The sequence below is a fragment of the Tupaia chinensis genome, unplaced genomic scaffold (assembly GCF_000334495.1).
Source record: "Tupaia chinensis unplaced genomic scaffold, TupChi_1.0 Scaffold144276_1, whole genome shotgun sequence".
Lineage (NCBI taxonomy): Eukaryota > Metazoa > Chordata > Mammalia > Scandentia > Tupaiidae > Tupaia > Tupaia belangeri.
Window position 1 is genome coordinate 3,777,673 of NW_006204133.1, and position 15,520 is coordinate 3,793,192.

Genomic DNA, 15,520 nt, shown 5'->3' on the forward strand with positions numbered 1-15,520 from the left:
GGAAAACAAAACAAAACAAAACAAGAAATAATGCCAATTAATTGTCTTATTTTGCCTTCAATAAACACACTGGACATGAACTAATATATCACTGGACATTTAGAACCAACTTCCTGCATAATATCTACCAGCTACTGAGATGAGAAACATTTACATGGATGCACTTGGTAAACAGTTCTGGGAACGTAATTCACAATCACTTTTATTTTGTATGGTTAACTTCTTGTTTATTGAGGTGAGGTGAAATTCATATAATACAAAATTAACTTTTTTTTTGAGAGATCTTTGCCATGCATTTGCTGGAGAGACAGAGAGAGACAGAGAGAGAGAGAGAGACAGCCATCCAGAAAGCGAGAAATCACCTCCTAGGAGGGATGGCCATACCACAATTCCCTCTCTTTCATTCTCTTCTCAGGATTTTGGGCATGCACGGACATGCAACTGGGTGAGTTTCAAGCCACTGGATCTGGGTCTTGAACCATGGTTGACCAAGTGGGAGTTCAGCATCCCAACTGCCATGCTAAGTGCTGGTTCCAACCTTTCTTTAAAAAAATTGCTATGGAGTATGTGTGTGCTTGCCACAGAGAGACAGAAGGAAGGATGGGGGAATGAGAAAGCACTCCCAACTGATGGGGGGAAGATGGCCACACCACAATCTCCTTTCTTCCATTCTCCCCTTGGGGTTTCCAGCATGCATGCACAAGTGCCATTTCTCAAGCTGCCAGGTCTGGGACTTGAACTGCACAGTTGGCCATGTGGACCAACCACCATGCCATTCATTGGCTGGCCCAAAATGAATCATTTCAAAGTGAATAATTCAGTACAGTTACAATATTGTGCAATCACTATCTGTAACTAGTTATAAAATACTTCCTTCACTGCAACATAAAATCCCTTACCCATTAATCTGTGTTTCTCATTCCCCTTGCCCTCAGCCCAACCAACTTCTATCTGCCTCTATGATCTATCTATTTTACAATATGGGACCTTTTGTGTCTGGCTTTTTCCATGTGCCATAATGCTTTGAAGGTTCTTCCCTGGTATAGCACATACCAGTACTTCATTCCTTTTCATGGCTAAGTAGTATTCCTTTGTGTGGATATACAACAATTTGCTTCTCCATCTACTGTTGGATGTTTGGGCTATTTCCATCTTTCTTGCACTGTGAATAGTGCTGCTGTGAACACACATACATGTACTTGTTATTTTTTCGAGTGTGCCTAGGAATGGATTTCTAATAGATCATATAATGAATCTGTAAAACTTCTGAGGACCTGCCAGACTGTTCCCCAGGGGGTGGAACCATTTTGCATGCCTACTAGCAACATATGAGGATACCAGTTTCTCCACATACTTGCCAATGCGTGTTATTTTCATTTAACAAGAAAAATGATAGCTATCCTTCTGGGCATACAATTTTCTCATGGTTTTGATTTGTACTTCCTAGTATCTAATGATGTTGAGCTTCTTTTCATGTGTTTGTTGGCCATTTATTTGTCTTCTCTGGAGAACTAGCCATTTGAGCCCTTCGCTATAGGGGGCATGAGCTTGCCAGACAGACAGAGAGAGACATAGAGACAGAAAGCAAGAAATCACCCCCCGGGGGGATGGTCACGTTGCAATCCCTTCTCCTCCATTCTCCTCTTGGGATCTTGGGCACACACACACACACGCGCGCGCCCGGCGTGAGTTTTAAGCCACCGGGTCCGGGACGCAAACCATGGTCGACTACACGGGAACCACTAACTGCTGGTTCCCGTGATGGGAGACAGTTTCTGATGGGCATGAGTTTAAGCCACTGGGTCTGGGACTTGAACCACGTTCCATGGGAGTCCAGTGACATAGCCATTATGCCAACCGCTGGTCCCCAAGTTGAATTACTTTAAGAATGACCACCAGTTGATTTGATTGGCCCTCCCTTCACCCTCGCTAATCACTTTCCTCCCACTCTTATTCTATGGAGCTCAAGACAGTTGAAGTAATATAATTTACAATTAATTTAAATATTTATTTTGAGGTAATCCTAACTGTCAAATTTTACTACAAACATTTTGTGGTAGTTTTTGAAGCATGCTAACAACCCCAAGGGGAAGATGTATAACTTTCCAACTTTCCTTCACACTTGCTGGCTTTTATTCTCCTGCTAGTGGATACAGAGAAAAGTGACAGTATTCTCATTTCTGTAATGAAGCTGGACTTCTTTCATATAATGCTTTAAAAATGAACCAACAAGAACAATTTCAGACCAGATCTGGTCCTACCAGATTCCAAATCTGTGGCCTTGGAAGACATGAGAAATGCCATCAGATTTGGACATGCCTCTTCCTGAGACAGAAAGTTTTCTACAATTTTGATATCTTTATTTGCATTTCGAAACTTATGAGACTGCTGCAGAAATAAAAGAGAAAAGAGTAAAGCAAATTAATTTTCTCTCTTGGGTTGAAATACCTAATAATGGAAGCCAATGGAAAGAAGTCGTGCATTCTTTTCTTTACGAATTTCGATGACTTTTGAGATTTGAAGAATGAGGCAGAAATGCCTGCTAGTGTTTGTCTAGAGAACTGTGAGTCCAGATTAAGTCCTCAGAGAATCCCCAAAAATAGCCAAGTTCATTATCAATTGACTTTACTATACACATATCATGTCCTTTAGTAACCAGACACAATGAGGACATTCTCGGAAGTATTTAGGAAATGAATTCAGTGGAAGTGGTAACTCAGAACGGACAGTTAAATCCACTCTCCTTGTGAAATCAAATTGCCCCCTTAATCTTAATAAGGGCTTAACTTCATTGTTCATCAGTCATTTTCAAGATTCTGTTCCTCGAATTCCGCACATAATTCTAACTCCTACACGTGAGCGATAGTGATCATCTCAAACGCCAGCAGTCTAGTGAATGAACTGCGGTGTCCAGCTGTCGGAATACTAATTTGTTGGAGACAGCTTAGGAGGGGTGCACTCTGGGTGACACGCGATTAATGATCTCTGCGGTAGACAGTAACGGTATCGCTCTGCATGCACTAATATCCAGAATCTGTGGGTGCTACCTCACATCGGAAAACAGACTTCCCAAAGGGATTAAGTTCATGATTTTAAGGGGGGAGATGAACTGGATAGGCTCCTTATAAGGTAAAGAACGAGGTGGGAGGAGTCAGAGGAAGAGACGGAATCTGAGTGCAGGGAGCCATGAGCTAAGGAACAGGGGTGGCCTCTAGAAGTTGGAGGTAGTGTAGTGGTTAAAGCGCTGTATTCCCACATGGTCAACTGTGGATCGAGTCCTGGACCTGGCAGTTTGAAACTCAGGCTGTGCATGTGTGTGTGCGTGTGTGCAGGAAATCCCAAGAGGAGAAGGGACTGTGGCGTGGCCATCCTGGGGTAAGGGGGGTGATTTCTTGCTTCTTGTCTGTCTCTTTGGTGAATGAACATGCCCTATAGCAAAAAAGATTTTCTCTCTCAAGAAAAAAAAAATCATGCCATGTTCTTAAACTTTGTAAAATCGCTTACTCTTTCTTGGGCAAGGCAAACAGGTATAGAGTTAGGATAACACTGTGAATCCTATGATAGTCCTAAATAAGAACCATATGCTTGTCCATTTAAATTTGAAATCTGTGTTCTATGGGATAGATAATAATGTATCTTTCTGAGTGAAAAATTAGATACTTCGAATGTTCTGTCTTAACAGTTGAAATTTTAACTAGAGCTGCATTTCTGTATATGAGAACTAGAACTTGCTCATCTGGCGTGGGTGGAACCTGCGCCCTTCAGCAACATGTTCTATCACCGTCTCCTCTCAGTCCCTGGTAACCACATAGGAGTCTCTGCTTCTGTGAGTCCAGCTACTTTAGATCTTGTATAGAAGTGAGATCACAAATAAGTAAGGCTTCTTTAAATTGACTGCCATTAACAGCTATTTCTACATATAAGTATCTGCCTTTCTGCATCTAGCTTATTTTACTTAGTATAACGACAATAACACAAACACATACATATGTGTGTCAGTGACATTACGTGCGTGTATACATATATACACACAATATATACAGACACAGGTAGCATGTACATATGTAGATGATAAATGATCAGAAACGTGACTACAGTTAATAATATGGTATTTGAAATTTGCTGAGAGGATAGTGTTCTTATGACACACATACCTCCAAAGAAGAACAAAAAAAGAGAAAAGGGAAGTGGCAACGGTATGAGGTGATGATATGTTAATTCGTTGGACTGTGGTGATTATTTTACAATGCATACTAAAAACAAAACATCACGTCATTCATCTAAAATATATACAATTTTTATTTGTCAATTACACTTTAGTAAAGGTTAAAAAATGAACAATTTCTGCTAATGACTTAGTGTCTCAATTTTACCTCAGCAGTTATTGCTTACCTTTAAGTATTTACATGAAACAACACATTTGTGTAATCTTTTTGAAAGAGTCCCAACAAAATATGCTTTTGCTAAGTGCCCAGTTATGGCCAAACTTATTCCATAGGTACTTATAAATAACAAAGATGCTTACTTGTTATCTTTTGAGTCCACCATTATTTTGGCGAGATTGTGTGCAAAGCTTGTAAGGATCCTGTGTTTTAAGTGTTCTAGGATGCCGCTGGAGATACACATGGAATCAACTACGTTCCTCTGTACTTAAAAGGCTGGGGGCTTGGGAACTTCCGGTGGGTTCAGGCTGAGACACCACCAGTGGGAGGCCATGCTCACTCACTTCAGTATTGTCTGAAAAGCCTGAACGGGTCACCCTTTGGTCTTTCATGGAAAAGTTTGTCAACTTCTAAACAATGAATTATTGGGAAAATAACTCATTTACATAAATACGTAAAAAAGAATAAATCCTGAAACAGATTCATGTATTTATAAGCAACTCACGTATTGACATAGGTGATATTTCAAATCATCAGGGGAAAAAAATGGGCTAATACACTGATAGTGTTATAATAATGTACTAGCCACTGGAAATAAAAAAAATAGAATTCTATGTTGTAATATTTTTAAACCTAATAAAAACTATAAAAAGAATGAAAATAAAGAGAACATTGGTAGAATATTAAAGGACGATCTATCTATCTATCTATCTATCTATCTATCTATCTATCTATCTATCTATAACTTTCTTCAAGGTTTTTTTTCTCTCATAAAAATTAAACACTTTGCTAAGCCTGGCAGGTGATATGGTGGTTGGGGCACTGGACTCCCACGTGGCCAACCGCGGTTTGGGTCCCGGACCTGGCAACTTGCTTTTTCACTTTCCCTTTCTCTCTCTCTTTCTTTCTGTCTCTCTCTGCTCAAATTAAAAAATAACAACAGGGACCAGCAGTTAGCGTAATGGCTATGTCGCTGAACTCCCATGTAGCCGACCGTGGTTTGAGTCCTGGACCTGGTGGCTTAAACTCACACTGGGCACGTGTGCATGCGTGCCCGAGATCCTGAGAGGAGAATGGAGGAGAAGGGATTGTGGCATGGCCATCCTCCCTGGGGGGTGATTTCTCGCTTTCTGTTGCTCTGTCTTTCTGGTGAGTTCACGCGCCGTATAGCAAAAAAATAACCTCTCCAAAAACGAAAACAACAACAACAATAACAAATGGAATTAAATAAACAAGTAATTCTTTTAAAAGTAAATAAAAATTAAAATGATATACTTTGCTAACACAAAAGACACATAAGCAAGGGTAAAAGAAAATAGGTGCATCATATATAACAGACAAATGAGTAAGATAGAAGGACTTCACACAAATCATTTTTAAAAAGTGGCAATGAGGGGCCAGCAGGTGGTGTAGTGGTTGGGGCACTGAGCTCCCCCATGGGTGATCACAGTTCAAGTCTCCAACTGGGCAGCTTGAAACTCATGCTGGGCACATGTGCATGCATGCCCAAAATCCCAGGAGGAGAATTAAGAAGGAATCTCAGTGCAGCCATGCCCCCGGTGGGGTGATTTCTCGCTTTCCCTCCCACTGTCTCTCTCTCTCTCTCTCTGGTGAGCACACATACCAAGAGGCACAAACCTCTCAAAAAAAATAACAATAATAATAAACCACAACCTCAACAACCATCAAAATAAGTTTGATAAAATAAATTACAGCAAATTCAAACTACAAAATATTTTTCTGCTGTTGAAAAGGATGAAAAACATCTCTATTAAGTTTACTTGGGAACATCTCCAAACACCCTTCATTAAAGGAAAATAAACATAAAATCTTAGAAGGGAACTTCCCGTTGTGATAATAGTAATGGACAAGTATTTCCACAATTGACTTCAGAAAGTTAGAATATTGACATTTAGCAATGATGTTTACATGTTGGGTGTATTTGGGTAAAAATAAACTCTTGGAAAAATGCTTTGCATATTATATAATTTGGGAATTATTTTTAAAAATGGCATATGTACATATGTGCTTATAATATACAAGGGAAATAACTATTTCTTTCTCTTCCATGAGAGACAGAGAGACAGAAAGGCAGGTATCCTCAACAGTCTTCATGCCACAATCAGCCCCCCCAGCCTTAGTCAGCCTGGATCACAGGCAAGTGCATCCAACCCAGAATGCACAGGGACATCCCAGGATGAAAATGAAGGACCTTCTGAGGTGGGGACAGTCGTACTGCATCACCATTTGGAACAACACAATGAACTCTTGATAGCAATCTCTGGACAGGGACTTAGAATCTGTCCAGGGGTTCCAGGGACTTTCATATAATGCTCTTCTACCAATTTTATAATTCGATCTTTTATGAGAGTACTTCAAAAAGTTTGTGAAAAGAGAAGAATTAAAGTATGAGTTTATTCTGATGCAAAAATATTTGAAATTGAGGTATAGTTTTTCATAATATGCGCTTCCCATAAACTTTTTGAAGATTCTGTAATTTATGCAGGTATGTGTCAAACAAACAAAAAAAAATCAAACAGATCCTGTTAGCCTCATGTATAATTTAAACATATGATTTTTTTGTGTGCTTTTTCCTAGGAAATATAGAAATCTTTTTAAGTCTTAGAAAATACTGTAAGCTTTAAAAAGATACCCAAGAGAAATTAAATACCACATGTCTACAATTCTAAGACATTGATTTTAAGCTACATCATGAATTTAATAACAGCCTTTCAGGGAAAAAAAAAGATATACCATCACCTCAAATATATAAAATGATTGTATGATGCATTTCACCTTCACGAATGCTTTTAGAAAAAAATGACAATTGTAATAAACACTACAATTTGCAGAGAGAATGAATGTGAAGGTAAGTAAGACAGTGAGCTTAATTCTCTCCCTCTGATGAGTAAAAATTGCTTGTACATTGTCGATGATGTGGTTCATAAGCTGGTGGCATGAATATTTAGAGAGAAAAAAATCAAGGATAAGCCCACTGTCCCCTACGAATGTCTACACAAGTAAGACATACCCTGAAGGATTTGAGCTCTCACCTTATTTGGAAATGGAAATTTGCTTGGTTCCACTTTGCCAGGTGCCTGAATAGCAGAAAGAGGTGGGAGCCAGGTCATCTCCTAAGGGGAAGGATAAAAGCAACAAAACCGTGAGACAGAAATATTCGAAGTCAGTAGCATGGAACAGCTATACAAGCAAGTCTCAGTAGGGTTTGACTGGGATAAGGAAGGAGTGAGGGATGAAGAGAATTTTGTTTGTTTTAGGTTTTTGACATAGGGCACGTGCACTCACCAGAGAGAAGGAGAGTGGAAATGAGAAGGCACCCCTTGGGGGGATTGGCCATACTGCAATCTCTCCTCCTCTATTCTCCTCTAGAGATTTTGGGCGCGCGCACACACACACACACACACACACACACACACACACACACACCTGGTGTAATGTTCAAGCTGCAGCATATTAGACTTGAACCATGGTTGGCCATATGGGAGTCCAGTGCCTTAACCACCATGCCACCTGCTGGTCCTGAAAGGGATTTTTTTTTTAAAGGATGTGGAGCATACTTCTATGATATCTTTTCCTAATTTTACCAGTTCTTGGCTGGATGGCTAGTCCCATGTTCTTTTAACTTATACCTTGAAAAGATCTACAAGGCTGTCTTAGTTTATTTCACTTATACCCCTGAGTAAAGGGATAACCCACTAGTCAAAGTTCTCCTGAAGAAGTCACACAGAGGGCACTTGGACTTGATCCCTCAAAGGTCACAGGTGTCTCTGAAGGAGTGCATGAAGCACTTCTAGCTTTAGGAGCTTTATTAGAGGAGTGATTTATGCTATCATAGTGAAGGAGACTCACCCCTACTCTCATCTCTAGCTTTCCACATATCTACCAGTGCCTGGCTGTCACATTTTTCTTTTCTTTTCTTTTTTGAGAGGTTTTTGCCATAGGGTGCGTGCGCTTGCCAGAAAGACAGAGAGAGACAGAGAGACAGAAAGCGAGAAATCACCCCCCAGGGGGGATGGCCATGCCACAATCCCTTCTCCTCTTGGAATCTTGGGCACACGTGCACATGCGCCCAGCGTGAGTTTAAGTCACTGGGTCCAGGACTCAAACTGTGGTCGACTACATGGGAGTCCAGTGACATAGCCATTACGCTAACTGCTGGTCCCACACATTTTTCTTTTTTAACAAGATTTTTGCTATAGGGTGTGTGTGCTCACTGGAGAGACAGAGAGACAGACAGCGAGAAATCACCCCCCTTCCCCAGAGGGGATGGCCATGCGCAATCCCTTCTTCTCCATTTTCCTCTTGGGGTCATGGGCATGCACGCACATGCGCCTGACATGAATTTGAAGCTGCTGAGTCTGGGACTCGAACCACAGTAGACAATGTGGTAGTCCAGCGATGTAACTATTACTCCATCTACCACTTCCCTGGCTGTCCCTTTTAAGGAGGTTGCTAACCAGGACTAGGGTTTGTGGCCAGAGTGGTAACTGTCCGTCCATCAAATTAAGGTCTCAGAGTTGGGCCGCCTTGTCAGGAAATGGTCGGACCTCACCTAGATTGTTGCAACCCGTTTAAGAGAGAAGACATAAGTGTTTTTTCCTCGGTTTCCCAGCCCCATCCTTCCCACGGTCTGGCCCTCTCACAGCCACTTCTCATCTGGTCTGTTGGAGGCTTCTGACTTTGCTCTTTCACTTACATTATTAGCTAGGAGATACGGGTTTTTGCTATAATGACCTCAAACCTTTTGCAGAGGGAGCTAATTATCACTTATAAATAAAGAAGTAAATGAATTGCTCTTTCTCTCCTTTCTTGATGGTTGGATAGGTCCCTGAGTCCATCCCACTACCTATCAGCCACTCAGTAGCTCTGTTTGCAATCACTCTGGAGTACATGATTTAGACTTCTGAGTCTTAGGGGCCGAAATAGAAAAGCACAAACTAATTTCTCACAATTACACATGAGACTTGCACACGCAACTCCACTATGCTCATATTAACTTTGTATACATTACTTTTTTTGAGAGATTTTTGCTATAGGCATATGTGCTCACCAAAGAGACAGAGAGAGGCAGAGAGACAGAAAGTGAGAAATCATCCCCCAGGGGGGTGGCCATGCCATAGTCCCTTCTCCTCCATTCTCTTCTCAGGATTTGGGGCATGCAAGCATATGCCCGGCATGAGTTTCAAGTCATCAGGTCTGGGACTTCAACTGGGGTCGACCACATGGGAATCCAGTAACGTGGCCCCTGTATATGTTATTTTATGATTCCATCTGTAAAGCAGAATGTCTTATATATGTGCTTCTTGTGTATGACTACTACCCAATAACCCCAAAAGATGAACTACTATGTCTGTGTGTCCTATAGATATTCAGAAACCAATGAAATAATAAATTCATAAAAATGTAATAGTACTTTCAAAAGGACACTTCCTAGACCAATACGAACTTTTTTTTTTTTTTTTTGAGAGGTTTTTGCTATAGGGCGTGTGCACTTGCCAGAAAGACAGAGAGAGACAGAGAGACAGAGAGACAGAAAGGGAGAAATCCCCCCCCGGGGTGGGGGGAGATGGCCACACCGCAATCCCTTCTCCTCCATTCTCCTCTCAGGATCCTGGGCACGCATGCACATGTGCCCAGCGTGAATTTTAAGCCACCAGGTCCAGGACTCGAACCACGGTTGACTACATGGAAGTCCAGCGACATAGCCATTACAGTAACTGCTGGTCCCAGACCAACAACTTTGTATAACTAACATTGTTAGGTAAAAATGCACCATTTATCAAGAGTGAAATAGCATACAAACCTTGGGAGACTTTTAAGTTGGATACTTTGGGGTAGAAACTACATCCTCCTGACCTTTGTGTCTTAATCAGGGCCCATCCCCGAGCATCCACCCCCTGAGTCAGGCCCTCATGGTTTCTCTGATCCTATACCTGGGCTGCTTGGGAAATGACAACGGTACATAATGATGCCGATGCAGGGCAAGGACACTGGCTTTCCCAGGTAGGGTCTGCCTGTGGCTTGGGCAATCCTTATACTCCCTCTTCATCTGTTCTCTCTTCCTGGTTTCTCAATTTAATTTGTATACTTTATGACTTTCTTTTTCCTTTTTTTTTTTTTTTAAATTTAAGTTTATTAATGCTTCCTTCAGAGAGAGAGAGACTCTACAACAAGGTTCTCATACCATGACCCACTCCAGCCTCAGCCGCCCTGGATCACAGGTATGCAGGTGGCTGCCCAACAGGCTCAGGAAGACCTTGAGAAGTGAAGCCAGGCCCCTTTCTGAGGGGTCCAGTTGTGTCTCTGCCTGGCCCTGTGACTCACCTTTTGTGTCACTTTGTTTTTTACCCTCTCAGAACAGGAGATCTTGCCTATCTCTCCGATAGAACAAAGGCTAAATACGAGTGATCCCCCAAGGACAAACACATTGGTAGGTGTTCGGGTGCCTGACTCCATTCTTCCCTTCTGTCTGACTGGAGAGGCGTCCAGGTGGGTCCCTATCCATGCCTTCCACCTGGGTTTTTCCTCTGTTCTTGCGGGTCTGGTTCTGTCAGTATCCCAGTTAGAATTGATTTGTCCGTGGTCACTCAGTTTGTAAATGCCACAATTGAAGCCATATACCTCCTTATTCCCAGCCCAGTGTTTATTTTTCACTCTGTTGCATTTGCCCTCAAGGACCTCACCCTAATAGATGAGACATTCCGTAATAAGGTTCCCATTTCCAGCTGCATGCCTTTTCATTATTCTACAAATACTCAGAAACTACAGTCTATCCTTTGTGTAAGAATGCCCTTCCCCATACGCTTCTGGGTTTCTCTTTATACATTAAGGCTCATATCGAACATCACTGATGCTTGAGGTCTTTGCTGATTCCTCTCCTATTCCAACACACGAAGGTTCCCTTCTCATGCTCCTCCAAAACACTTATTTTTATCTTTCCCATTGGAACCCCTATATTGTTTGGTACTGTAGTTTGTGAGTCCACATATTAAGCTATACCCAACCATTTCCCCCTCTTTTGAAGCCCTTCCCCTGATGTAGAACACAAACCATCTGTAGGAATCCTACTAATCTCTTTTAAGAGCACTCAGTTTTACCGAACATAATCCTCAAATAGGAATCCTAATAATCTCTTTCAAGAGCATTCAGATTTATTAAACATAATCCCCTAAAGAAGGGCTATACATTTTTTCTGAGAGGGATAGTATCTACTTATCTTTGTGCAGACTGGAACATTTTACATAGTAAGTACTCGGTATAAACTTGTGGGATTGAAAGGAACACCCACATTTCAGTACAAGCTTTCCAGCTGATACTGCTCTAATTCTAGCTAAGCATTTCCATGTGGCCTTTCCATGTAAGGAATCCTACTAAATACATAAAGAAACAGTTAAGGCAATAGAATGGACTAAAATATTCAGGTCTACGCAATCTCCAAAAACGTAAGGTATGAGAAATTTTAATATGTGTAATATAATACAAACACAAAATATGTCACATACTTACAAAATGAAATGTAATTTATAATGTGCAGTGGCTTTATAAGACTGATTATTGATCAGACGAAAATCTCCTATTAGGGTTGCACAGGAACATTAAGGGCAAATGATCATTTCCATTTCCTCCTCTGTCACTTACTAGCTCCATGAGTTTGGGTAAGTTACATGCTCAGTAAATTGCAGTGACTTCAATTGCAGTGGACTTTGCAATCAATCAGATTTCAGGCTGTGTTAATGTGAATGTTAACTATCTCATAGGTTAGCCACGAAGATTAAATGAGATAATACATTAGAAAGCATAGTTCCTGTAACATTTAAGAATTCACTAAAAGATGGAAGTGATGAATATCAAGCTTGGGCCTTTAAATCCTTGCCTCTAAAGTGAGAAATATAGTTTCTGAGTTCTTGTTATTGGGAGTCTGGACAAGAGAATATGTGGGAAAGTTTTCTTTTTCTTTTAATAAAAAGAATAATGTATCATGTAAATGTAACCTGTAATTAAGCTAGTAATTACTAAGACAAACTATATATTACTAAGACAGAAAGTTATTTAAAGAAGTTAGGATGATTCCTAAGTATGATTTGTGTTTTATATTGGAGAAAATGCCCCTAAATTTTATTATGGAAACATTTCAGACAAAATATTAACTGTCAGTGGGATAATAATATTTGATAAAAAGCATTTCATCTGTACCTTATTTCCAGCAATGATTTAACGTATAAGCAAAGGTAATATTTATCATTGCTGCTGAAATTCCACTTAGCTTGCCTCATCCGATTTTCTCCACAGAGAAGACACTATTTCATTGCTCGGGCATTGGTCCCATGGCACTGCCTCGCCCCCGCTCATGCCTGATCTCCCACCTTACCCATTCCTTCATCACTGCTTGGCCTCTACTTCCCCCCAGTCGGCCATCCTTTAATCACGTTTGAGACCACACGTAAGACAGGAAGAGAAATACAATGTTTAAATCTACTTCCTGCGATGTCTGGCTAGCTGCCTTCTGATCTTATAAACTCTCCTCCTGTCCCTTTGATTTGTCTGCCTTCCTTGAATTTATCACTCAAGAATAAGGTCACACCCTATTCCCCCAGCACTGAGAGACCCTCGGTTTTGAGTTCAGGCAGTTTAGCCTTTTAGATACTCTGACTGACAGGATTAAAATCAACATCCCCTGTCATAACTCAGCCTCACCAGTCCCATCTTCCTAAACAGATGTCTAGTTACCCAAGGGACGCGTTTCAGGGTGACTTCTTATTCCTTGGATTGGCATCAAATACCAAGTCTCTTTATAGTAGATCCACTAATGTTTTTTCTAAAATGAAAGAACAGATGGTGAAATGATAAAGGTATAGAATGTTGCATTTCATTAACTTTCGGTCTGTATCTACCAATTTTTAGGAGGCCATGAGGCACATACATGGGCCAGTTTCCATTTTTATGACTCTTATGCGGCATGACTGATCATGATCCTCCAGAGCCACAATCTGATGGTGAGTGGACTTCCAAGTGCTCATCTGGCATGGCCCACCAGGTAGCTCCTACCTATTCTGATGTCCCTGCATATCTTAGGCCAAATCGTAGGAGGCTTAGACTATCCTTTCACTGAGCAGCACAGAGCTTTGTTATTAAAAAAGAAATGAAACAAAAATGGAATTTTAGGCTGAAGTCTAATGTTTGAGTTCAAAATGTATAGGTATGAAGATCTGCAAAGTATGTTTAGCTTGCAAATAGATTTGTTTTTTTTTCCCCAAGTTTTTATTTTATTACCAATTTATTTATCATTGTTATTACTTATTCCTTATTTATTTTTAATTTCCATAGGGTGAGTGCACTAACCAGAGAAAGGGACAGGAAAGGGAGAAAAAGGGAGAAGCACCCCCTAATGGGGCATGGTCATGTCACAGTCCCTCTCCTCCATCCCTCCATCCTGCTGGGATCTGGGGCATGCAGGGATGTGCACCCAGTGTGCTTTTCAAGCTGCTTGGGCTGGAACGTGAACAGTGGTCAGCCATGTGGGTCCGTTCCCCTTTAACTACTAGGCTACAGGGTTGGCACTAGTTTGCAAAGAGATGAAACATTATTTAAATTTCCTTATAAAATAAGTAAAACAGGAAAACACCAGACTCTCTCCCTTGTGTACTGTCTCCCCATTGGCCTACCATCTACCTGGGGCGCTGTCACAAAAACGTTTTATCTAATTTTATGTTGCTATTGTAGTTTTGAGCATATGCCTCCCAAAATCATGTGTTGGAAACTTAATCCCTGATGCTACAACACTGGGAGGTGGATCTACTGGGAGGGGTAGAGGTCATGAGGGCTCCACCCTCATGAGTAGATTAATGCTGATTATAAAAAGGGCTTGGGGCTGCGAGTTCACTCTCTCACCCTCTTGCCTTCAGCCACGGAATGAAGGAGCAAGAAGGTCCACACCAGATGTCAGCATCCTGATCTTACAGTTCCTGCTCTTAGAACTGCGAAAGCAAATTACTTGTCTTCATCAATGACCTAGTTGTGATATTCTGTTACAGCAACACAAAATGGGCTCAAAGGGTTGCCCTTGCTCAAATGCATCAGTGACTGCAGGTCCAGTACTCACATGGTGCCATTGAGTAATTTCAGTGTCATCGCCTGCTACTTTCCTAGTCTTGCCCTAAGCCAGAGTTTTGTTTTGTTCCCCTGTCCTGCCCTAGGGCTTTTTATTTGTTTGTTTGTTTTTGCTTTTCCTTTGGCATTACTCCAACTTTACTCACCTCTCCATTCTCCCTCATCCTGGCCTCTGTGAAGGGGATCGGACTGATGCTATACGGCCAGAGCTCTCCACTCTTTGTGCTCCACTTATACATGATCTATGTCACTTATTTAACAACCACGTGCTACCTGGTGCTCAGGGCTTTCTTTTCTTTTCTACAATCACTAGCAGACTGCAACACCTTTACTCCCTACTAGGTTACAACCCCTTGGAGGGAGCAGATTACATCTTACCAGTCTCTTGTCATTCCCTGACTGCCTACCCATAAGAAATAAGACAATAGGAATTCCTTTACCCTCTCTGGGATTCTTCTTTCTTGGCTGCAAAATGATGGCAACAATAAATTACACTTGACCTCCCAAACACACATGACTGTTGCCAGGACTGAGAGAAATCAAATGACTTCTCTCTCTCTCTCTCTCGGCAACAGCTCAACACCCTGTGCCAACTTGGAGGTCGGTTGAAAAGACCTGGCAAATGTCTACCGTGAACTCCAGAATTCTTTGTGCTCAGAAACATATTCTTTTCTCAATGAGGCACTGGATTAATTCTGCCACTCGAGAATAACAATGTAAAATGCCAAAGCTGATGTGTCTGTGTGGCAGCGGCTGCTGTAGATGAGAGCGCGCCTGTTTCCAGTTTCCGTATGGGAATAATCACTCATCTTTTCAGTTCTTTCATACGTGTGATTCGTGTTATGACACTGTCATCAGATAAGTGCCACCAACAACAGAACACAGTAATTTTTATTACGCTGCACATCTGAGTGCTAGCGGCTAATGGAAGCACTATACTGAGTGAGGGGAAACACTCCCAGGCCTGTACCTGGGAGGCCAAGCACCAGTCTTGGAGTCAGATAAAATTA

At 41.4% G+C, this 15,520-nt stretch overlaps 1 protein-coding gene across 1 annotated transcript in view; it reads right to left on the bottom strand.

The window, feature by feature from the left end:
• The window catches only part of AFF3 (ALF transcription elongation factor 3), a 531,321-nt gene that overhangs the window by 226,252 nt on the left and 289,549 nt on the right, over window positions 1-15,520 (bottom strand). Inside the window, 1 exon segment of the mRNA XM_027767542.1 lies at window positions 7,436-7,516. Coding sequence (XP_027623343.1) covers window positions 7,436-7,516 — 81 coding nt within the window.